Source organism: Acomys russatus, chromosome 8 (assembly GCF_903995435.1).
Source record: "Acomys russatus chromosome 8, mAcoRus1.1, whole genome shotgun sequence".
Taxonomy (NCBI): Eukaryota; Metazoa; Chordata; class Mammalia; order Rodentia; family Muridae; genus Acomys; species Acomys russatus.
This window is the reverse complement of record NC_067144.1, coordinates 15,590,223-15,615,352: the sequence shown is the minus strand read 5'-3', so window position 1 is coordinate 15,615,352 and position 25,130 is coordinate 15,590,223. Positions and strand designations below refer to the sequence as shown.

Here is a 25,130-nt window from a genome sequence, read left to right as displayed (position 1 = left end):
GTGCAGCCAGCTTCTGAACTAGTGTTAGGTTTCATGAGGGGGAAAGTAAGATAATCTTGCACCTGATGGAGAGGTTTCTGGCATTTCTTTAGGCTGGGGTCCTCCTATCAAGAAAGAATCTGTGCTATTGTGCATGGTAAATATTACTGGACATGGCTGTTGTCCGCCATGCACAAGAAGTGCCCGTGTGCCTGGAGAAGTCTTACGTGTTTGGGAGATGAATGGAGAGCTAGGGGCAGAAGCCCTGCCTGTGTAGTTCTCCCCCACCCAGCCTCGCTGTGCAGGATAGAGTAGTTTAGGTAATAAACACAGGCTTACTCACTACTGTTTGTTTGCTTGTTTATTTGTTTGTTTATTTGAGACAAGATTTCTCTGTGTATCCCTAGATGTCCTGGAACTTACTCTGGAGTCCAGGCTGGTCTCAAACTCAGAGATCCGCTTGCCTTTTTGTCTCCCCAGTGCTGGGATGAAAGGAGTGCCGCCCAGCAGGGACTTGTATTAACTGACAGAGTAAAAATTTGCTTCTTGCTTTTAGCTCATTTTTCCACCCCACCCCCAATTTTAGAGTAGGCTTGGTTGGTTCCAGTTTGAGGATTAGGAGCAGCTATAGCCTTTCTAAGATAAATGGGGGAGGCAGACCTTTTAATTCCATTCATTGGAACTTAAAAAGATAACAAAGCAACTTCTGTCATTTTGCAGTGCCTGCCGACCAACTCTTGGACCTAAAGCCTGGCTGCTTTTGTTCTGATTGCAGTGCGGGTTTTCCTGTGTTTACATAGGCTCTGAGAGCACAACCCTGGGAACCAAGGGGGTTTCTGAATGCCATCGCTCCTTAGACCTTGCTTCTGTGCTGGCACTATAGTGGAGGCGGCGGCAGCAGCGGCGGCTGAGTGTCCGATGCTGCGCTAAAGTTTTCAGTCTTCAAATCCATCACACTTTCTACTGGAGACCTTGTTATCTGTATTTTGTAGATGAAATGGAAGCGTAATAGTTTGTTCATATGGCTAGTAAGATATAAAGTCGGGGTTATTAAAAACTCCATTTCCCTGCCTCTCGATATAAAGGCCGCACAGAGCTCCAATAGAACAGATCTTGACTTTACCAAGTAAGTGGCCATTCATGATATAAAGATTTAATGAGAGGTTTCTTTTAGGAAATGGCTTTCCAGGGTTTATGCTCACTGTCACGGGGGAGCTGTGGCTTGCTGTCAGGACTTTGTGTCACTCTTTTTGTCATTAGTCACAGGGCTGCCTTTGGATCCATGGGCTGCCCTCCATCTGGCCTTTGTTCTTTCTCTGCAGAGAATAGCCCAGCATTGCTCAAGTCGGAGAAGGCTGTGAGCTGAAGAGGAAGTTGGCTGGGGTGATGTTTAGCCACGACACACAGCAGTTTGCGTATAAATGCTTATTCTGTATGGATGTAGTCTCTTGGACTAGAGCTACTTTATAAAACAAGAGCTACAAATGTTAGTTTTGAAATCTATTCTTTATCTGCACGCACACACATGTGCACCTTGTGTGTGTGTGTGTGTGTGGAGTTAGGGTCGCATCCAGGGCCTTGCTTGAGATCAGGAGGTACTCTAGTAGTGAGCTACACCCCAGCCCTGTATGAGGCTTGAGGAGTCCTAAGGTAGTGAAGACGTGGAGTCTCAGGTCTGCTTGTAATTGCTGGGGGACATTTGTATGCTTATCAGTGATCTTGAATATCTTGTTCCTGCATTTTTTATTGCGTAAATGTGTGACCTAGTTTGGCTAATCCACCATAAGGATATTGCCAAAGTTGAAGTGAAGGGTGGTGTTGCTGCCTTGCCTTAAAAAAGAGAGGGGGGAAAAAAAAAAGAAAAAGAAGAAAAAGAAGAAAAAAAAAAAAAAAAAGGAGAGGTAGCCAGGCTGACCTTGAACTTAAGATCCCTGTTTCAGCCTCCTGAGTGCTGGGGTTACAGGTATGTCACCATGGCCAGATTTATGTGCATACACACACACCACACCCCCGCACCTCCCCCCACCACACACACACCACACCCCGCACCTCCCCCCACCACACACACACCACACCCCGCACCTCCCCCCACCTGCACATTAAATATGATAAAAACAAAAGGTGCTTTAGCTCCTTGGCTTCTGCAGTGGCCTGTGGCCTGACCTGCTTGACCACTGTGACTTTCCCATTGTCTTTCTCCTCTTTTCCTTTAACAGCTGCAGATGCTGAGAACGTAGCTCAGTGGTGAAATGCTCACCTGGTGTGCACGAGGCCTTTAGTTCAATGCCTTCCACACATAGCCCCCCAACCCAGCAGCATGGGGGAGGGCGCCGCCAATAGTGCTCATTACTTTTATGGTTAGTCCTGTGCTTTCTCTCAATGTTAAGTAGCCTTAAAATGTTCTTTCTTTTCTTTTTAGCCTTCTGTGTTTGGGATGGAGCCTAGGGTCCTTACTTGCACTTCCTAGCACACAACACTCTACTACAAGCTACAGACCAAGTTTGATTTTTAAAAAAGTGGTGGCACACTCTTTTAATCCCCATACTTGGGAGGCAGAGGCAGGCGGATCTTTGTGAGTTCTAGGCCAGCCTGGTCTACAAAGTGAGTTCCAGGACAGCCAGAGCTACACAGAGAAACCCTGTCTCAACAAACTGTGTGTGTGTGAGCATGTGTGTATGTGCATGTTTGGTCATATGTGTAAGAACATGTGCTTACATGCGTGTTTGGTTATGTGTGCTTGTGTGTATGTATGTGACTGATCGTGTGTGGGAGCATACATATGCATGTGTGTTCATGTGTGCCTGTGTGTGTGAGCATGTGCACACATGTGTTTTGTTCTTGTGTGTGCATGCATGTTTGTTTATGTGCACTGGAGCATGTGTGTACATATGTGCTTGCTCATGCTTGTGTGCTCATGTGTGTGTGTAGGTTGGAGGACAGTGTTGGGTATCATCCTCAAGGAAGCCTTTCCTCCTTCTTGGAGATAGGTTTCCACTGGCTGGCCTGTCAGCCCCGCACCTGCCTTCCCTCCCCTGTGCTGGGTCCTAGTGCATACCATCACTCCTGGTGTTATTTGTGGGCTCTGGGGACCAGACTCAGGTGTTTATGCTTACAAAGCATCTGCTTTACCAACTGAGCCATGCCCACAAGCTCGCCCGCCTCTGCCTCCCAGAGTGCTGGGACTACAGATGTGCGCCACCATGCCTGGATTCTTATTTATTTATTTATTTATATTTTACTGTAAATTTTAAGCTACAGAAGAAGTGGGACCTGTAATTTTGGCCTTTTTAATGGCTGGCACTTAAAAAAAAGCTTTGTGCTTAGTGATACCTCGGAGAGTTGCAGAGGAGTGATCACTGCGTGCACTATCTGACGAAGGCTATATAGATTCATCAAATACATGACTCAGGATGGTTCTGTCACATTAGTGAATAGAAGTAAGAGGGACCAGACTCACTTGAGAGCACAGGGCGCCAGTGTTTGTCACATTGTGGCTGACAACAGGGACAGTCTCTTACTGAGCAGGCCTACAGCCCCTCCCCCTCCCCTTCACATTTTATTTATTTATATTTTATTTTAATGGTCTTGCTCTATTACCAGCTGGTACGAACTCTAGCTATTTCCTGCCTCACTCTCAGTAGCTGGGGCCACAGAACGCTCCACCAGCACCAGCTGTAACATGTCCACACGTTTTATAGATAAGAGTGTAGGATTACCCTGTGGAACACGGTAGAATGGTCTATAACATGCTTTCAGTCTGTGACTCTATGCTTAGTATAGACCAGTGGTCAAGTCAGATCTAACATTGCTCATCTTAACAAATACTAATTGGAAAATTGGGCTAAGGGTAAAGGTTAACGGTAACCGAAGCCCCCGACAGTCCCTTGACTCAGTGGGTCTGAGTGTCTGCCCTGCTGTGGTGAGTTAGCTCAGACTGCCAGAGAAGTGGACAGTGGTGGAGATGTGCATTGCAAGCTTCGAGGTTCATGCAGCTTGAGGGAGGAGGGAGGGATGCGGGGGGGTGGGGTGGGGGGGGGGGGGGGGGGGCGGGGCAGCCCCAAAGGAAGCCACTTGTTGAGGAGGAGTTGTCTGACTAAAGTGTACCGTTGTTGAAAATACTGAAATATGCAGGGGTATAAATAGCTAAAATGCAAATCTGTCTTCGTGCAGCCTACTCTCTATTGCCAGTTCTTCTGTGCGGCAGTTCAGGTTGGTCAGTCTGCTTGTAGATCATTTTGTGTGTGTCGCTACATAAATTTGGACTTACGTTACCCTAATGGTGGAATTTTCTCTTCATACACGTGTTTCCCTGTCAGATGAACTTCATTTGTGTATTTATTTTGAGATGAGGGTGTTGCCCAGGCTGCTTAGAACTCCCAGGCCCATGGATCCCCCCGCCTCTGCATGCTGAGTGCTGGGACTGCAGGCATGCGGTTCAGCCTCACCTAGACCCTGGCTCCCTGACCTGAGGAGAAGACACCATTGCTGATGTAGCTTGTTCTGGCTATTGCGCACCTTCGCTTTGAGCCAATTACAGCATCCTTGTAGGTAAACACCTACCAGGGGGGAAGCCAGCTTACATGGTGTATAAGTGAAGGGTGAGGATTGTGTTTTCCAGGCTGAGGGAGCACTGTGGTGTGTGAACAACAGTTGAAGACAGTGGCCAGCTGTTGGTCAGGAAGCATGCTGCTCTGCGCCGTGTGTGTGCCGCCTCCTGTGCTCCTGAAGCACACGCAAGAAGAGCTCACTCACAGTGGCACACTCTTACTGAACAATGCACAGGGTTTGCTTTAAGTTTGGAGATTTAAAAGCTTTCAAAATGTGTGTTCTCAGATGGAGCTGATAAAGTGTTTATTCAGGTCACCTAGGTAGCAGAACTAGGAAATAGGGTTTATAGCCTGGCTGCCTTTTGTTCATAGTCCGTAGCTTGAGAATAGGACGGTGGTCTCCCATTACTATCCAATTAAAACAAAATTTGGTTTGTTTTTAAACTAACTGTTGGAAAATCGCTAGGGCATCAAGCAGGTATCTGAAAACGACCCGGGGCTGTGGTTGGAGCTCAGTGGTAGAATGCCTGCTTGGCACGCCCAAGGTTTGGATCCGTTGCCAGTGTGGACAGGGAGCATATGTAATTTAAGATGTAACTTACATTTGTCATGCACCACTTTTAGTGGAAAATCTTAGCTTAAAAAAGTTTTCATTGCAGTGGTTTTATTTCAGACATTTCCAGTTTTGGAATGTGGCTTCATGGTGCCATCAGTTAGCTGGTTTCTCTTTGTCATTAAGAGCATTTGGCTTACTGTTTACTTTTGTCTTTTTGTACAATCTAACCTTTGCTGGTTTTTCTATATTAAAATTGTATTGACAGGAGAAAAAACTCATTTTTGTGAGTTATTCTTATAATAAAAGCCACTTTGATTGCTAGTGCCTTGCCCTTTGGTTTCATATGCTTCAACTATATATCAGAGTAAGTTAAGGCTCAACCATTAAAACTTTTTTACTCATTTTTTTTCTAAAATAGGCTTTTGGGTGATTTTATTTGATTAGTGTTCTTTCTGTATTTTATGGTTCTTAATCCATTTTTAAAAACACATAAAAAAAAGTTCAAAATACTACTATTAATTTGAATTGTATTACAAATTAAAAGCAAGTTAGTCTGGGGATGGCGAGATGGCTTGGTGTTAAGGCCACTTGCTTCTCTTCTGGTGGATCTGGATTCAGTTCCCCACACTGTCAGAAGACTAAGCATCTCAACTCCAGCTCCAGGGGATCTGACGCCTCTGGCTTCTTCGGTCATTCATGTAATTTTGTACATACACGCATACATACATGTAATTAAAAATAAATGTTTAAAAAAGTAAGTTAGCCTAATGTAGTTTATTATTGGCCTCAACAGTAATTCTGGTATCTGTCGTATTGCATGATCATAAAGGCTAATTTTTAACCAGATCTGATGTCACTTAGAATGAAAAATTACTTTTCAAGAGTGAAGAAAAGAACTAACAACTTCCTTTCTATTCTGTTCTCCTAGGGCTGCTTTGGAAGACGTAGAAGGAGATGTGGCTGAGCTGGAACTCAAACTCGACAAGGTAAACTTTCCATTCAATGTTGAAATACATTAATTCCTATTTTCCATAATGAACAATTAGTGCCCACAATGGTAGTTGGTTTATTTCATTTGGGATCTCTGTGAGACTAGGCGCTGTTGTCCACATTTACCACGTGAGGAGATGAAGGCTGGCAACATAAGTGTCTTGCCTGTTGCAAGATGAGTTCTCAGAACAAGGATTTGTGTCCACACCTGACATCGGAGACTCACAGGGCTCCCTTTATATTACTAGAAGCTTGTTTCTATCCTCTCCACCCTAAAGATCTCATTTTTTATTTTTGATACTTACTGGATTTCATATATAACCTGATGATCCTTATAAATTTAGGTGTGGCCAGGTTCAGATACAAATAAAATTTAAAGTATTCGTTCCAGTTTGAAGCTAATTCCAGAAATACTTAAAGTACTTACTAGTTACACAGTTACATTTTATGTAAGGTGAACATACAGCGGCTCCCTCTTCTCTGCCGTTACCAACAAGGGTGTTGGCGTGTGTGGCCCTGAAGCATTGTCTGCTGTGTGCCCAGCAGAAGCGTTAGCGTGAGAAGTACGTGACCCATCTGTTCAGACTTTCTTCTGTCACTGCTGCTCGCTGGCATCTCTCCAGACTCCTAGAGACACGCGTGTGTATAAGTTTAAATCCCTCTCTGGACAGCGAGTCCCTGTTGTGCAAGTTACAGGGTGCGGCTGTGAAAAGCGGCCTTGTCCGGCCTGTGGTGCATAGACATCATCTGACTGTGATTCAGTCCATCTTAAATTGTCAAAGCACTGGAACTCTAGAGTTTTTCTTAACCAAAGGGGATTCAGAGTGTGAGAAAACTTAACAGTGTTTAAAATATTTCTCTGTCTGGGTGCAGTGGCTCATTCCTATAATCCCAGCTCCCAGGGAGGCAGAAGCAGGCAGATCTCTGAGAGTTCAAGGGCAGCCTGGTCTACACAGTGAGTCCAGAACAGAGAAGGCTACACAGAGAGACTCTGTTTTGGGGGGTGGGGGAGGAAGAAAAAAATGGTTTCTCTCTTACCTTGGTCCTTTCTTCTCAAAGATCCATGGTTACTTTCTATGTTTCTCTGGGTTACGATCATGATAACTTATAAAATAAAATGTACCTGTCCAGTTCTTAAGCTCCTGTCTCTTTATCTTGGAGCTGTGGGTATTAGACAGTAGAGCATTGGAACGCAAGAAATGGGGACTATGGACATCAGCATGAAGGGTGTTTGTGGGTGCTGCCTTCAGCTCACGGGCTTCATGGCTTCGCGCAGGACAAGCCCTGCTTATGGCAGCATTGTAAACCATACCAGTGAGAAGCCGACCTGCTTGATGACTTAGTTCATGCTTGGTTTGATGTACTGTAGGCTGCCAGCAGCTGTGTCCTGTCTTGTGAGTAGTGCTTTCTGAGTGCATTGTTCACGGGCCTAGCCATCCATTCTGCACGCTGTTCTGGTGTTTGCAGCATCACAGTGTCTCACAGTTGCCATCTATGCCGGATGCCTGTGTCTACTGCGTCTTTTCTCTGGGGTAGTTGGCTTGTGTTACCTGTTTGTGTGGTAGATCCCTTTAAATCTCAGCTCACTTTGCAGCAAACTTCTGGCTTTTCTTCTTGAATTGCATCGTTTCTTGAATACACGTTCACGTAAACTACCACAATATTATAATTTTTATTTTATAGCAGAGCCTTGACCTTGAGAGCACAGAGCTTGGAGCTGCCTAGTTTTGCACGAGACTCTGTCATCAAACTGTAATTACATAGTTCTGGGCAAACTCCTTTGGGCCTTGGTTTCTCACTTTTCAAATGAGGGAAAATCAGGGTATCTGCCTCTCTCACTGAGATGTTATGAGAATGACACGAGCTGGCTATCATATGGAAAGTGCCTATCATGGTTCTTGGTGTATGGTGAATGCTATTTAGTTTTATTTTCCTTTTTATGTGCATGGATGTTTTATCAACACGCACGTCTGCACACCACTTGTGCGCCTAGTGCCCATAGAGGCAAGAAGATGTGGTATCCCCTAGATCTGGAGGTACAGAAGGATGTGAGCTACCGTGTGGGTACTAGGGATAGAACCCAAGTTCTCTGGAAGAGCAACCAATGTTTTTAACTGCTAACCCATCTCTCTAGCCCCAACATGGTAAATACCAAATTAACAATAACAGATGATGGTATTTTCATCAGATAGCTCCTTGGAAATATGGACTGTCTTTAAATGACAAACAAACTTCACAAACAACAGAGGAAACTTGTTCTGGCCTTGCATTTGCTATGCACAAAGCCTTATGTTTACTCATTTCTGATCTTCACTACAGTGCTGAAAAGCTGGTATCATCCTCAGTTAACATGGAAAAACGGGGGTGAGGTGGGGGGCAGGACGATGACAGAGAGATTCCTCTCCAGGCAGTGAGTGTCTGTGCTCCTATCGACTGGCCGTTGCCTATGACAGTATCATTTAGTGAAAAGTTGTTGGATGAATGAATTAGGCTACCAGCCTGACATTTTAGATCAAGTTGGTATTTAGGTAAAAACCCTTTTAGCTTTTCATTATTCAGTTATATTTTTATCCATCGCTGCCATTTGATAGGCAAAACCTCTGCCCTTCCTGTACCACCAAGCCAGCCCTCCTCCTGGGCAGCGGTAGTGTATGGCTCTGTCTGTTGGTGTCCTTTCTCCTGTGGTGGTGACTTTGTGCTAATACCATCCCAGGTGTCAGCGACCATAGCCTCTGCTTCATGTCTCAGGTGTGGACTCTGAGCTCTGGAGTGTTGACGTCTGCTTGTCTAATTGACGTCTCCGTCTCTCAGTTCTTAGCCTCAGTTCCCTCTGCCTTAGGCGCCCTCTGTGCCTCTCATCTTTTATGCTGCTTATTTGTGATGACTTAAATTCTTTTAATAAAATGAAATTAATATATGTTTTAGAGAGAAAATTCTTAAGAATCAAACTAGGATGTTAAAGTTGGCATTTTTTACAAGTATATAGCCTAAAATAACTCACAGGATATAATCCAAACAGTTGCTGGCATTTCAGTAGATTTCTAAGAAAATGAATAAGAGAATAGTTAGTTCAATCAGATCCAAAACAAAGTTTATATTTAATTTTTTTACTACAAAAAAAGCAGTCAGCTTCTGTTAAACGGTAAACAGCGGTGAAACGTAAACATGTAGCGTGAGCACTTGGTCCGGCAGCCTTTACGGTTGGTTAAATGTCAGATGCGTGTCAACTGAAAGTATTTAGTCCCTCCCTCTCCCTCCCTCTCCCTCCCTCTCCCTCCCTCTCCCTCCCTCTCCCTCCCTTTCCCTGCCCGCAAAAGCACAGCTGTCTTTTTCCTGGAATCACTAAGACCAACACTGCTGTTTACACACTTACAGGGGTTAAATTATTTAAGTAAGCACGCTGCATCTCCGGTGTGAGTAACTTGTCTGGTGCAGAGCATCCCCGCAGCCTGTGGGTCTGTAAACTATAAACACAAGTGCAGACATGTTTCTGTTTCTTGTTCTAATTTTGATCTTAAAACCAAACCACTTTTGAACTCAGTAAGGTTTTTTGGCATAGAAAATCTTTGGCCTTCTGTATCTGTGAGATCCTTGCCTCTGAGACGTAGAGCCCTGTCTCTCCCCTCACTCTGGCCCACCGCACAAATGCCAGCTGGCGAGCAGAGGCGACATTGCACAAGAGAGGACTGTCAGGACTCAGCCCTAAGCCACCAGCGTCGCCCTAAGTCACCAGTGTCCGGGCCCCTCTAACCTTATGGTAAAAGTGGCCAACGGCATACTGGGTGGGTTCAGGGCTGACAGTAACGATGAAGAACCATTTTATTCAGCCTCCATTTGTTCACAGAAGCAGTGAAAAACAGTGATCTAAAAAAGAAATCAGCAGACCAAGTATAAAATAACAGCGCCCTGTGTCTCCATCGGTGTGCCCTGTTCTTGGTCATCGCTCACCAACACTTCCTGCTTCTAATGAAGAACTTTTATCCAGTTGTTAAAAATGCTGTTTTGACACTGACTCACACTCATTGAGATTGCTAGGAAACCATCTTGTTCAGTTACTCCCACTGTGCACTCAAGCCTGGCAAGCACAGAGCAGTGAAGCTAGCACAGAGGCCGCTTGCTTTAAGATGGACACAGGAGTTTTCAAATTAAAGCCATAAGAAAGAAGGCAGAAGGGCTTCCTGGATGCATGGATGCGTAGCCCGGCAGGTATGTATTGGAGCTGTTTAGAGAGAACTTAGTGACGGAATTGCTCGGAGAAGTGTTAAGAGCACTTGATCTGAGCACGGCCTCAGTTCCAGCTGGTACCATACTCTGTAAGTTGCCACAAAAGCCATCGCTGTGCTCACTGACTGCAACCTCTGTGGCCTCGGCGTTCTGCCCCCTGGACAGGTGTTCCAGGTGATGTCTCTAGCTGCTGCTCTGCTTCGGGGGCCATTGCTCCTGTCTGCAACCATTGGCGTGGTTGAGACTGGATGGCACCCGTGGCGACCCGTTTCCTCTGACTGTTCGTGTTCTTCTCCTTCCTCTTGGCCAACGCTTTGTCGCCGCAGCCACACACACAGGGCTTTCCCCGCCGTGTCTCCCTTCATGGTCTTTGAGGTGAGGTGTGTTTGAAGGCTCTGTCACACATGTGACAACACAGTCTTTGATCGCTGAGAGCCCTTTTGTGCTTCTCCAAGTCAGGGGCACAGATAAGTGACTCCCTATATACCTCGTAGTTACAGGGCTTACACGGGTGGACTTTTCGGTGTTCTTTTAGGTAGGCCTGGGTGTGAAACCTTTTCTACACATTTCACAAACAAATAGCCTGTCCACTGTGTGGAATTTTGCATGCTTCTCAGTCTGCCTTGCTAGAAAATGTCTTATCATGTGCCTGGAGGGCAGTTAGCTCCTGATGGTGACATCACAAGCATCTGCTGTCCAGAAGTCTGTCCCTCATTTCATCATTAAATGTTAAGGCTTGAGGCATCGGAAGCCCGGATCTTTGGCTTCTGGGGTCTGCATGGGTTCTCCTCACTCCTCAGCTCTTTCAGAGTTCCTCTTTTGAACTCTGAGCATTGCTGTGTGTGGCTCCCTGACTCAGGAGGGAGGAGACTGTTGTCCTGATCCCTGTTCCTTCACTGTTCTCATCCTGAGCATCTCCAATGGGCAGTTTCATCTGAGCCAATACATCAGAGTGAAGGAAACCTGTAGCTAAGAGCTGTCCTCCTAGACAGTGCTTTATGGCCATCACTATTAGAGTATATGCTTTCAGACATATGTGAAAAACCCCATCAGCAATTCAGGCCACTCTTCGGCTCAGCGGTTATGAACATGGGTTGTTCTAGCAGAGAGCCAGAGAACCCGAGTTCGATTCCCAGTGTCTGCATGGCTCCTCACAAGGATCTGCAGTCCCGGTTTCAGTGGATGCAATCTCTTAGAAATCCAAGTAAAAAACAAAAACAAAACCAAGTCTGGCTACTCCCTTAATGCCTGAAACACCAAGATCTTGAGCTCAGAATAACTGTGATCCAGGGCAGGCCAGAGCTGCAGCCTGGCACAGCTGTTTGCAAGTTCCTGCTATCCTATGTATCCTAAGCTAATTTCTGTCCCTGTGGATCATCTCTTCTGAATATATATATTTTTAAAGCCTTTAAAAATTATATTTATGCATTTAAAAAAAAATGCTCTGTCTGCATGTACACCTGCAGGCCACAAGAGGGCATCATGGTCTTGAGCCACCGTGTAGTCTCTGGGAATTGAACTCAGAACCTCTCAAAGAACAGCCAGTGTTCTTAACTGCTGAGCCATTTCACCAGCCTCTGAATATTTCTTATAAATGGGATCGGGGTCATTTAACCAATTAAGACTGGCTGATTTCAATTAAAATAATGCATGCTTATATTTTTAAATTTCTGGGACAGAATTTCATTTTGTTGTCTAGGCTGGTTTTGAGCCCCCATGCTAGTGATTCTCCTGCCTCAACCTCTTAGAGCTAGTGCCACAGGCATCACTGTGCCTAGAGGAAGTCCCCTTGTGTGGAGCTTAATGGCGTAATCTGCACCATACCTGGGCTATGAAGAAGTTACAGTGTGTTTTGCAAAGCTACAGATTCCTGAAGCACTAGGCGTAGTTCTTTCCCTCCAGACTGCAGGTCTCTTGTCGCCCCCACTGTGGCCCCACCTGGCTCAGGCTAACTGCTTTCTAAGACTGACACAGTCTGCTTGGTGGCCACCCTTTCGTTTCTCCTTCCTAGGCTAGAAACAACCTGCTCTTTTGCACTAATACACGTATCTTTCTCTGTGCAAACCCTTTGCTGCCTCTCTCCTTCCCCTTCTCTGCCACCTCTTTGTTTCTTATAAATCAAAACGGAGGCCAGAAGGAGTCAGAAAGCTTGCCGACAAGGAGGCAGACTCTGCAGAGTAGTGGCTTAGCTTCTTGTGAGTTCATGCCATTGTTATGTATTACACAGATGAAGAGAAGCTCGGTGTTAAGGTTAAGGTCACCTAGACCCACTCAGATGGCATTAGGATTTGAATCTAAACAGACTGAGCTGAAAATCCTGTTTTAACCATGCTATACTGTTAGCTCCTCCTTTTAATTATTTTTGATATTTAGTTTGTGGAGTAACATTACCTACATGGAACAAAATTCAAAGGCAATAGAGGTGCCCAGTGAGAGTTCCTGGCCATGCTACTCCTGTGCTGGAGAAGCCCTCTGACTAGTTTCTTCTGAGTTCTTGCAGAAATTTTCTAAGTATGCAAAAGCATATACATATATTTTATTGCAGTGGACTGTTCCCGTTTCAATAAAACATTATTACTTTTTAAAACCTGATTTTTTTTTTTCTTAATCTGCTTTGACTGCTATTATTTGTTACCTAATGTAGAGCTGTCTTTGTGTTTGGTGCTAGGGATTGAATGTGAGCCTCCTGCATGCTAGGCGACCCCTGCAGCCAAGCGGCACTCCTAGCTCTGTCCTAGTCTGTGTATTTCATTATATTGCATGCATGTGTCACATTCATGTCATGTGGACGAATCACAATGAAGACATAATGAGGGAGGGAGGAAGCCAGGAAAGGCTGGTGCGGGCCCAGGTCCGAGGCTTTAATCAGTGCCTAAAACAGGTGCTGGAGAAGAAATACTTTTTTCTTACTGGTTTCTGTCTGATAGCCTGCTATCGAACATCACAACTAACCTACAATACCGGTTTATTCACCTTTACTCCAGTGGACCACAGCTTAAAATTTCAGTTATGTTTTCATCACACTGTGGTCCACTTACCCATCTATTTCTTCTGGGGTGTGTGTGTGTGTGTGTGTGTGCGCGCGCGCGCACCCCAGGAACTGAACTCAGGGTTTTTCACATGGGTAAGTGCTCTACCACTGAGCTCCATCCTGGACCATCTTCTAGGGGTTTTAATAAATACTTACGAGCGTAAATTATGGATTTGAATTTGACTTGATAAAAAGATGGTATGTTGATATCACACAGCCTCGGTCCTAAAAGGTCAACTTTCTTTCTTTGTTTGTTTCTCTGTTTCTTTGCTTCTTTATTTGAGACTGAGTTTCTCTGTGTAGCCTTGGCTGTCCTGGACCAGCTTTGTGGACCAGGTTGGCCTTGAACTCACAGCCATCAGCCTGCCTCTGCTCCCTGAGTTGCTGGTATTAAAGGCGTGTAGCGACACGCCTGGCCAAAAGGTCAACTTTTTGGTGTGACTCTTCCTCTGAATTTACTCTATAAGGCAAAGGAAAATCTCTTTCAATAGTTTCTAGTTTTTGATGAAACATAGTTTACGTTGAGTAGGCTAAGTCGGTTAGTCACCGCTAACTCTTGTTCGGCTGAGGTACTTATAAAGTCACTGCTGTCTCATCTCATCTCATCCTTTTTCTTTTTCAGCTTGTAAAACTTTGTATTGCAATGATTGATACCGGCAAAGCCTTCTGTGTTGCAAATAAACAGTTCATGAATGGGATTCGAGACCTGGCACAGTACTCCAGCAATGATGCTGTGGTCGAGGTTGGTATCACTGAAATCACAGGGAAAGTGGCAAGCGCAACAGAACACTGTGTGGTTACGCATTAAGTTTTCTTATTAGTGGTTGTAACAAACTTAAAACCAAAGTTGAAGGGAGCCATGTGCTGCAATTTTGTTCGAGACAGGGTTTCTCTGTATAGCCCTGGTTGTCCTGGACCTTGAGCTATGGACCAGGTTGGCCTCGAACTCCCAGAGATGTGCCTGTCTCTTCCTCTCCAGTGCTGGCATTAAAGGTGTAGGCCACCACCACCACCCAGCCTACGGTTCTGTTTTTTAAGGTGCTTGTATAATAAAGTTTGATTTGCTGCGGGCATCTTCAGCATCACTGCCCTCGCCTTGCTTCACGGTGGTCAGGGTTACGCTCAGTTGGGTGAGCTGATGTAGCTGCCAGTGGGCAAGGCAGACAGGTCACCGGTAGTTGAGTGTGTCAGAGCAGCGTACTAGCATGCTAAGGCCCCACTGTGTGCTCGGGGCTGTATGGCTTCCGGTTAGCCTGTTGTCCTGCGTTAGCGTGGCTCCCTTTCTATGTTCTGTAGTGTGACTCATGTTTCTTTCATGATGAAAACTAGATTGTGAAGAAACAGGCATGTTGTGATAATTGTTTGACCCGTTGCTGCTCACGGGGCACACTATTAATGCTATCAAGCCTTTAGTGCTATATATATCGTGGATGGTGCAGTACTAGTTCTTTGATTTTTCTAGGTCTGTACCTGCTGCCACATGTAGACTTGTGGGGCACATGACCTCTACAGAGCATGTCTAGTCAGCCATTGAGATTGTCCTTGCAAGTAAATGTTACTGTTTACAGGATAATTTGATTTTTCTGTCAGAAACACTAAAGTAATATTTTTGTGACTTATATTAGTAGCTGTTAAATGACTTGATTTTCCTTTGGTTTCTTCCTCACAGACAAGTTTGACCAAGTTTTCTGACAGTCTTCAAGAAATGATAAATTTTCACACAGTAAGTATCAGTAACTAGGTGTGCCACAACTCTTGACTAACTTGCTGACTTGGTTGGTTTTTATATTGGGGTGGATATAAATACGCCATATGTGTGCGTGGTGGGGAAGAAGGACAGTGGATTTGCTTTATTTCCAATTCTAGTATAATAAACCTTTTCTCCACTGAGTTTAATTTGCATTGCTTGTAGGTAAAGGGTTATTTACTGGGCAGTCTATTTATTTTATGGCTAGTTTACCAATGGCTACAACACTAAATAAAATGATATTCTATCTCCCACAATAACCTTAATATCATAAAACAATACCCATTAATGTTATTTATCCACTTTGAATTCTGTGTGATTTTGGGGGTGGGGGATGGAGTAAGGTTGGGCTGGTCATATTACGGTTGAAGTTACATGACAATATTTATTTTAGCTGTAGTTAGCTGTTTCAAAGGCTGGCATGTGCAATCCTCTGCCTTAAAAAAAAAGATGTATTTATTTTTATGTGTATTTCATGTGTTCAAGTGTTTTGCCTACATGTATGTGCATGCCTGGTGCCTACAGAGGTCAGAAGAAGGCATCAGATCCCCCTGGACCTGGAGTTACAGATGGTTGTAAACCCCTGTGTGGGTGCTGGGAATCAAACCTGGATCCTCTGGAGAGGCAGCCAGTGCTCTTAACTGCTGAGCTGTCTCTCTAGCCCCTGAAAACATTCTCCAATAGTAGTCTGATTTCCCAGTGTAATGTCTGCAGTCCTAAGAGTTATTTTGGGGTTTGCCTGTAGTTGGTAGTTATGGATGTGGTTACTTGCTCTGGTGTGTCCAGTTTCATGGAAGGAGGTTGTTTCTTATGTTGCAGAAGCTTAGAACATATGTCTCTATTATGTATTGATTTACATATATATGTTTTTTTTAGTATGAAATAGTCACTTGGAGTTAAGATATTATATGAGTCATTATTACCATTGATTTATTTATTGAGGGAGGTAGTTTTGAACTGTTGTTTTGTGTGTGGTGTAATTAATGAGCAGTTAGTTGTTCAGTGTGGTGCGGAGTCGGCAGTGAGATAGAGCTGCTTGGCAGGGAAGTGCAGCCACGCAGGCTGTAAGTCTCAGAGGTGGCAACAGTGGTCCTGTGGCGTGCACAGAATATTTAAATTAACTGCATTGACATATAAAAATAATTACTTAGTAAATAAAGCAAACTGTTAGCTCATGTTAGTCAGCCTAGTATTACTTGCATGTGTGATTAGAAAGTGGGTTTTTCAAAAAAGATTTTGAGTCTCTAGACCTATATTCTTCCTAAACATGTTAATGTGTGCATTTAGTTCCATTTGCTTACATAACTTTTTCAATAACTAACAAAAAGAAAGAATGAAAGTTGAAGCAGTAACAACAGACCTGCAGTTCAGCTGCCTGTAATGCATGACCCTGCACAGGGCGAGGCTGCTGCGGGCCAGCTGCGACACTTCGATGCTTAGGAAAGTGTGGGGAATAGTGGCGAGAGCGATGATGGGTTGTGACGAGAATTCAAAATGGAGACTCAGGGGGATGAAGTGTATGCAGCTTTGCCAGAGGATGAGTCCCCTTTCAGCTTCGAAAGCTAGCAGAGGACATCATTGCATAGTATTAAATAGAGCCCAGCAGCCAGAAACCCCAGTGTCATCAAGTGGTTCACAGCTTTTCAACTTTTTATGAAACACAGCCATTGGTATTTTGTGTGTGGCTGACAGTATCACACAGTGTTTGACAACCACTCCAGTCCATGGCATCTTAGAAACACACACACTCTTGTTTATTGGGCAGGATATGATGCAGTCTGTGGCTGAGTGTCTAGCACCTCTTATTTTTTAAGACCAAGGTCTAGAAGTCACATTGCTTCCCCTTCTGAAATCCTTTGATCAAAGCAAGATTTGCAGTCAGGTCAAATTCAAGATAGGAGAGTAAAGTCTAACTCTTGGCTGTGCAGCGACGTGCTTCTGCAGCATGGGAGGCTTTGTTGGTGGCCACTGGTGTCCAGTCTGTCGCAGTGTTAGGCACCTGGTGTATGGTGTGTATTTGTATAGATGTTGGGAGACTTCCTGTAGTAAACTGGTCTTTGTCTGTTTATGACCTCTATATCAGAATTCTTACCTTATCTCACTTTAAGGCTCCTAGGTGATCCTTACATGGGGAAATTTGAGATCCTGATTCTGTTCTTTTTATAAAAATTCTTTTCTTTTTATAAATTGAAAATAGATGTTTTCATACAGTATATTACAGTCATGGCTCCTCTCCCTCATCGCCTGCTGGATCCTCCCCACTCCCACGACAAACACAACTGAGCGAAACAGCATAAATTATTAAATAAAAAGCACAACAGCATAAAAACCCAAGATTGGAGACCATAATATACAATCAAAATATAGACTAGTAAGATTAAAAAAAAAATCTAAACAAACTAACATGAGATGAAAAATCTACAGAAATACCACTGAGTTTATTTTGTTGCTGGCCCCCAACTGCTGAGTATGGGGCCTGTCCATAGTGTGGTTTGTATACCCACTGAGGCTCCATTGGGGAAAGCTAATCATTCCTTTGCAAGTGGTTGTCAGTTGGAGCTAGCTTCTCTGTTAGCAACGGGAGCGCGTGTCTGCTTCTTCCTCTTTGTGCTGGGGTGCTCCGTTGGGCTTGGATCTGTACAGGCCCTGTGCATGCTGCCGCAGCCTCTGTGATTTCATGTTATGTCAGGGATCCTGATTCTTACACAGTGGCCCCTGGCCCAGAGACATCAGCATCACCTGCGAACCTGCTGGACCTGCCTTGCCTTGGCCCCAGGTGTCCAGATGTGTGTCACCAGAGAAGCCAGTTTGAAAGCTACTCTTAGAGCCCAGTATGGCTCAGAGGCCAGATTTATTCCATAGCTTTTGTTTTTTATTTATTGTCATGTTAAATTTTTATTAGAACACAACTTTACTCATATCTTTGAGTACTGTATTCACGACAAGGTCAAATAATTGTGATGGTGCGTATCTCACAGGGTTAGAACACTCATTGATGTATAGCCCGTTACAAAGGAAGTGTGAAAACAAAACAAAACAAAACAAAACAAAACAAAAAAACAAAGGAAGTGTGCTGACTTCTGCTCTTGTGGACCTCTTAATTTTTGTCTATTTCTGGGGCCATGAAACCCACCAAAGAGGCTTCTTCCTGTATTAAGTGGGTATCTGTTAATAACTTAGCTGCCATTGGCAAGGCCTTCTCAGTGATGTCACGTAGTCCGGGTGTGAGCCAACCTAACTAAGGTCAGACTCTTTGGTAGTAAGAACTAGGAATCCAGAAATATGTGGCTGGTCTGTCTGTCTGTTCTCTTTTTCTGTAAAGCACTTCAGGCCATACTAATCAGCAATTCAGTGTGACTACAGAAACAAGCTACCTGCAGAGTTTAGTAATTGTAGATTTTGATCCTTTCTCCTGTCCACTTTTCCCTTTCCTCACCTCCCTTTCCCTTCCTCTCCCCTCCCTTTCGTTTCCTTCCCCCTTTGCCTCTTTTCTTTCCCCTCTAACTTCCCTCTCCCTTCCCGCCCTTCCTGACAGGGCCTCAGGTAGTTCAGGCTGGCTCAGAGCTTGCTGCACACCCAGGCTGCCTTCTCTTTGTGGTCTTCCTCAGGCAGATCAGGCTGGCCTAGAACTCATGGCCCTTCTGTCTCAGCCTTTCGGATGCTGGGATCTCAGGTGTGTGCCATCACGCCTAGCCCTCTGCTAAGAGTTTGATTTAAATACCTAATGCAGTAGAGAACCGTTGCCTGAAGAGGGAAGAAAGGTCTGTAGACACAGATTAGCATGACAGAGGATGTAGAAAAAGTGGAACAAATAAAAACATGTTTACCTGTTGGAACCTGTGATAGTGAATCTTCATGTCAATTGATTGGATTTTGAGCCAACCAGGAGACACTCTGCTGGAATGTCTGTAAAGGCATTTCCTAGATCTAACCAAGGAAGGAAGACACAGCCCTAATGTAGGCGCGGCTATCCCATGGCTTGAGGTTTTGGACTGAGTAAAGAGGCAAACTGAGTCCCAGCATTCATCCTTCTGGTCACAAGGGCACCTCACACCCCTGACGCCAGGGAGAGCCACTCCCATTCCTGTCGCTTGCCTCCTGCTGTGAGCAGCGTACAAACCCTTTTTTCCTCAGCCTCCTTAGTCACTAAGATGCAGGGCTGTGTTGGTGGTAACGTGGTCATGTGGTGGCTTCAGAACTGGTTTGCAGGAGGCGTGTGGGAGCATTTGGAACTTAAGGCTGGAGAAGCTCTAAAACAGAAGTTAATGGGCCATTCAGAATACTGCTAGGAGTGTGGCCGTCGAAGACTCCACCCGGTATCCCACCTGCAGTTGCATGTATTAAGGTGCATTCATAATCTCTGTCTCTGTTGGCTTTTTGAGACAGGGTTTCTGTGTGTGGCCCTGGCTGTCCTGGAACACATGTAGACCAGGCTGGCCTTGAACGCAGAGACCCACCTGCCTCTGCCTCCTGAGTGCTGGGATTAAAGGCGTGTGCCACCACCAGCCCAGCCCACGGGTACTCTCTTGAGCTGTCCTATGAAACCTTTCCTATTTTCTCATCTCAGCCTTCGCTCTGTTTTTACCAAGTTTATAATCCAAAAGACCCATACTTTAGTTTTATTAATTTTTTTCCCTTTATCAATTTTCTACTTGGCTCCATTTTAATTGCTATAGATTCCTTTCTTTTACTTACATTAGGCTTAATAGGACACAGGGGGAAAAAACCCATCATTTTTCTGGAAGTAAATTGGGCAGACGTGGAGCATTTTTAAATTAGAATGATTCACAAGATTTTTGTGTGTGGCTATTTTGTGTGTATTTCCTACCACTACCACCACACAAACACACTTGCCCCCCCCCTCTGTTTCAAATCCCAAATTTGAATAATTCTAAAAATCATGAAATTGCTTGGATTGTGTAGTGAGACATTGGTGTTGGGTACAGGGCACCGTGACACCTGGACAAAGTACTGTTCTGAGGACCGAGGCTTTGTTCTTTCCACTCACAGCTGTCCTTTGGCCTACAGGGCTGTGTGATGCTCACTGAGACTCAATAAGCCCATTGTTTATGTCCTAAGTCTTCCCCAGTGGAAACTCTCAGTGGGGTCCCGCAGTGCTGCTGCTGTTTTCTGCTGGCGTGAAGAAAGAGAAGTTTGCTTTACTGTTGGTTGGTTTGTCTTCCAAAATCTGAAGCCGAATTGAGGAACTTGGCTTCTTTTCTGTTGTGAATAGATAGATGCAAGTTATTTTTGAGACTGGTAGAATTGGCTTATAACTGCCTTCAATTTTTTTCATAAACTTCTCTTCAAAGTCTTCAGCAGAGCTGAGAGCTGGGGTGTTGGCGAGGTGACGTGGCATTTGTTTTCATTCCCTCTCTAACATACAGTGTTGTATTTTGTCTTCTAGATCTTGTTTGACCAAACTCAGAGATCAATTAAGGCACAGCTTCAGAACTTTGTCAAAGAGTAAGTCAGCCTCAGGGAAGATGGTGGAAAACAACCAACCAGTGGCTGCGGGGCATGGTGGGGGCGTGGCATGGCTTGGTGGGGAGGGGAGGGGAGGGGGTGGGGGTGGTTGGGCCTGGCCAAGGGCATAGCCAAATATGCTAAAAGAAGGAAGTTATGGGCCTGAGATTTCTGAACATACTGCCTAATTTACTTTGTGAAATGTGTTTCATTTCTTCTGAGTTTGTAAGGGAGTCAGATTCCCCTTGAGCACATGTTTAAATATGTAGTTCTTCTGGTTAAAGTCCAGACAGTTTTCTAAATGCAGATAAAAATGTAATTTAAAAGCCCCAAGGGAGGTTGAAGCACTTACTGTATTTGAAGCTGAGTCGTCTAGGCTTAATGTGGTGTTTTCATTGAGGAGAAGATAATACAAAGGTGAGGCTGAGTCACAGAAGTGAGCGTGCAGTCACCTGTGACTGATCATGTTCACATATAAAATAAAATCGAACTAGAAGTAAAAAAGTTCAAACTTTCCAAGTTAAGGAAAAAAACCTTTCTTTTCCACATTGGTAATCTAGTTTTTCTCCTGATTTCCAGCTGAGCGTTTGTCAAGTATGAGGTTAACTCTGATAGAGTATTAAAGTAAGGGGCGTTAAGCGCGTCGTTAGTTCTGGGCTTGGGGTCTTTCAGACAGCGCTGTGGGTGGAACCCCACCTCGTGTGTTAGGCAAGGGCTCTGCTGCTGACCGACAGCGCCAGCCCATAGCTTAGAATTTATCCTACAAAGATGTCCAAGTAAGTCCCTCTAACAAGAAATTGTTTTCTCGGCTTCCTTTTTTGGTGTTTTGAGACAGAATCTTGGTTGGCCTGGAGCCAGCAGCCTCTCTCCTGAGCCCCCTGAGTTGTGACGCAGGCGTTCTGGCCTGAGGTGGGCTTCTCAGTAGTGTCTCCTAAAGATAGGAGTGCGCCTTACAATCCCTCTCAGATCCTAGGCTTTCTCTGGAAGGTAGATGACTGCAGGTCTCTGGGAAAGGCCATGCAAGTCTGCGTTTCTAGACAAAGTCTCTGCTGTTTAAAAAAAAAAGTATCATGGTTAAGGCCAGGCATGGTGGCGCACACCTTTAATCCCAGCACTTGGGAGGCAGAGGCTAGGCAGATCTCTGTTAGTTCAAGGCCAGCCTGGTCTACAAAGGGAGTCCAGGACAACACAGAGAAACCCTGTCTCGAAAAACAAAACAAAACAAAAACAAAAAAAGTACCGTGGTTAAACCATGTGTATGTTTTGTATTTATCTTTAGAAAAATTAACTTTCTGTTGCACTGATTTTATCATTATTTCCACTTTGAATTATACAGATCTAAATAATGAAACATTAGCTCACTGTATGAGGCTCTGTGTTCAGAGTGCTGGCTATAGTGGCGCACGCCTTTAATCCCAGCACTCAGGAGGCAGAATTTAAGGCCAGCCAGTCTACAGAGTGCGTTCCAGGACAGCCAGGGCTACATGGAGAAACTCTTGTCTTGAAAAACAACAAAAACAAAAACAAAAACAAAAAAAGAGGATCCAAATCTGAAGCTTTTGAATTCTTATATTTGAGTTTTGGATTAAGGTACAAACTTGAAATCTGTATAAATACTCCTAAGTCACAAAAGCCCTGGATCTGGACTTCCTTTGTCCAGGCTTCTCAGGTAACTGACAACTGGGACCCGGGGAAGGCTTCGTGCTTCAGTCTGACTAGCTGGTGTCTGCCGATGTCTGACGCAGCATATAAGGGGAGCAGCAGTAGTCAAATCTAAGTATTCGGGTTTTTTTGTTTTGCTAGAATTTTGAAGACAGTTTCACTGAACTTTTATTTTTTAGAGATCTTAGAAAATTCAAAGATGCCAAGAAACAATTTGAAAAAGTCAGTGAAGAAAAGGAAAATGCACTAGTAAAAAATGCCCAAGTTCAAAGAAACAAACAGCATGAGGTTGAAGAAGCCACAAACATCCTCACGGCCACAAGGAAGTGCTTCCGGCACATCGCCCTTGACTATGTCCTTCAGGTACTGTGTCCCCTCCTCTCTGCAGCGGGCTCCTCTCCATGATTGTACTGGAAAGAATAAAGAATGTGCTTTCTTTGAACTTAAAATTAAAACAACAACATTATTATTATTATTATTATTATTATTATTATTATTATTATTATTATTATTATTATTATTCTCTTTTTGTAATTTAATGGTTTTCTGAAGTAGCTTGGGCTGGCCTCAGATTTACTCTGTAGCGCAGGCTGGCTTCAACCTGGTCTTCCTGACTCAGTCTTTAGAGTGGTGGGCTATAGGTGTATACATTGTTACCTCCAGTGGGAACCCTGACATTTTATGGAAAACTTTTGCCTTTTGTGCATGCCTGAGCAGCGCGTATGTGGATGCAGATGTCTTTGGTCTGATTTCCTTCTCCTTTTATTTGGTTATAGTACCCTACGCATACTTCTTCTGTAGCACTCCTATTTCAGTTTAATTGATATTTGACCATGAGGCTTAAATGGTATTAGTTTTCACTGGCAACAATAAAAGTGTGTATCTTTTTTTTTTTTTTCACTTTTTCAAAAATGTTTTATTAGTGTTTCTAAACCAAAACCCCAAACACCAGCCTCTCAGGAAATCCACTGGGAGAAGCACTTTTCTGGGTGAGGTGCCTGCTTCCCTTTGCCTCTAAGCAGCACGTGTGTGTGTGTGTGTGTGTGTGTGTGTGTGTGTGTGTACACGTACACACGTGCTGATGTGTGTTCCACATATGGTCAGTGGCACCAGCTTCACTAACTGGCGCAGGTTTCTGGAATTCATTCACTGCTCTTGAAGATGAAACACAAAGTCCCTTAGAGGGACGACTCTCTGTGGAGGTTAGAGGCAGCCGGGCTGGCTGGGCTGGCTCCACTGGGAGAGACACTTGTTAGATCATCCTCTTAGGGCACAGGTCCACGTCCCAGGGCAGACGCAGGGCTGTGAGCGTGTAGTCAATTGAGCTTCAACCCTACCTCGGAAAAAAAACCTCAAAATTTGTTGGTATTTCAATAAGTCAGTCATATAATTAAAATACTTAAATCCATTACTTCAACATGTATTTATGAAGTGTTTGCTGCTTCAGGACTGGAACTGTGAATAAGTCATGGAGCTTATACTGTAGCTAGGGAAAAGACAGAGTAACAAAACAAAAAGTAAGCACTGGGGAGGGCAGAGGCAGGCACATCTCTGTGAGTCTGAGGCTAGCCTGGTCTACGTAGTGAGTGAGTTCCAGGATACCCAGAGCTACATGGTGAAAACCTGTTGAGACAAACAAAAAAACCAAATTAAAGTAGTTATAAATGTTATCAGTAAGTAGGATTGACATGCTAGTGAGTGAGGTGCTGGGTTAGACCTGCAAAAGAAGCTGGTGTTTAGTTAGTTGAAGATCTGATTGCTGAGAAATGGTCCTAAGTCATGAGGTCAGAGCATCCTGGTGTGGAGGGAGACCAGCCAGTGCTCAGGCATCTGGGGGCCAGCGAGGGCTGGGGAGCACAGGAAGGGCAGCGGAACAGAAGACTAGGCTCCAGAGGGTGGCAGGGGCCTGAGCACACTAGTGGGCCTTTGTGGACGTGGTCAGAGGTTGCTGGATTTAAAACTGGAGATATCTCATTTATATTTGAAAGTCAGTGTGGTACCTATGTGGAGAAGAGATTATAAGGAACAAAGAAGGAAAACAGATGCAGTTCAGAAAAGATAGAAGATGGTAAATGGTGATCATTTGGGCTGAGGCTGTGCTTGAACCCTCATCCTCGGGTGGGTGAGGAGGGTGGAGGAAGATGAAGATGGATGTGTTACAAGCTCAGGCATGAAAACAGTCCCCTAACAAAGATGCTGGACCCTGAAGAACCAGCGTTTCATTGAGCTTGGTGTGGTTTAATATTCATTGGTATGCTTGTCATAGCTCTTTCCAGAAGAGGGTAGAGAGATGAGTAGCACAAGCCTTGTTTTCCTTCCGTTTTGGGATCCTTAGGACAACCGTGTTTAGAGTCATGTATTCTGGATTAGTGTCCAACCTCATTCATGAATGACTAACCAAGTGTATTTTCCCTCAGATTAATGTGCTTCAATCAAAAAGGAGATCAGAAATCCTGAAATCAGTAAGATATTAATGAAACGCCGTTACCTGAGACTGTGTGCCTGTGTCTGTAGCCCCTGTAGACAGACCCTCTATCCAGGAGCTCTTGGCTCCTTTAGCTCCCATTTCCATTTCCCGTGCCATCTGCTTCAAGGCACAGCTGTTCGTGTGTCTGTGGCTCACCTATGGCTTGCCTCACAAAGACGGACCCACTGTGTGCTCTCCACCTCTGTTATTCCAATGTAGCGTTGTATGTGATCTGCATACCTAACCCTAACCCTGAAAGTAGCCGGAAGTGGTGGCTGCAGCCTGAGGGTGTTCTGAGCATCTTTCAGAGTTGTTTTGAAACATAGATGATTGCCACCTTGAATTTTCTATTTATTTGTATTTGCCTTTAGGAAGTTTATTTTTTAAAGATTTATTATTTATGTATTTTATGTATATGGTACTTTTTCTGCATGTACATCTGCATACCAGAATAAAGCAGC

General features: G+C 44.4%; 1 protein-coding gene across 14 annotated transcripts in view; it reads left to right on the top strand.

The window, feature by feature from the left end:
• Window positions 1-25,130, top strand: part of Acap2 (ArfGAP with coiled-coil, ankyrin repeat and PH domains 2) — a 132,172-nt gene that overhangs the window by 38,958 nt on the left and 68,084 nt on the right. For all 14 annotated transcript variants that reach the window (XR_007831061.1, XR_007831060.1, XR_007831064.1 and 11 more), the window contains exons 2-7: window positions 6,011-6,068; window positions 13,950-14,069; window positions 14,997-15,050; window positions 20,482-20,540; window positions 22,382-22,565; window positions 24,620-24,664. Coding sequence is in view for 6 of the 14 variants with exons in the window: in XM_051149723.1 (XP_051005680.1) it covers window positions 6,011-6,068; window positions 13,950-14,069; window positions 14,997-15,050; window positions 20,482-20,540; window positions 22,382-22,565; window positions 24,620-24,664 (520 nt within the window). In the remaining 8 variants the exon portion in view is untranslated. The remainder of the gene's footprint in view (window positions 1-6,010; window positions 6,069-13,949; window positions 14,070-14,996; window positions 15,051-20,481; window positions 20,541-22,381; window positions 22,566-24,619; window positions 24,665-25,130) is intronic.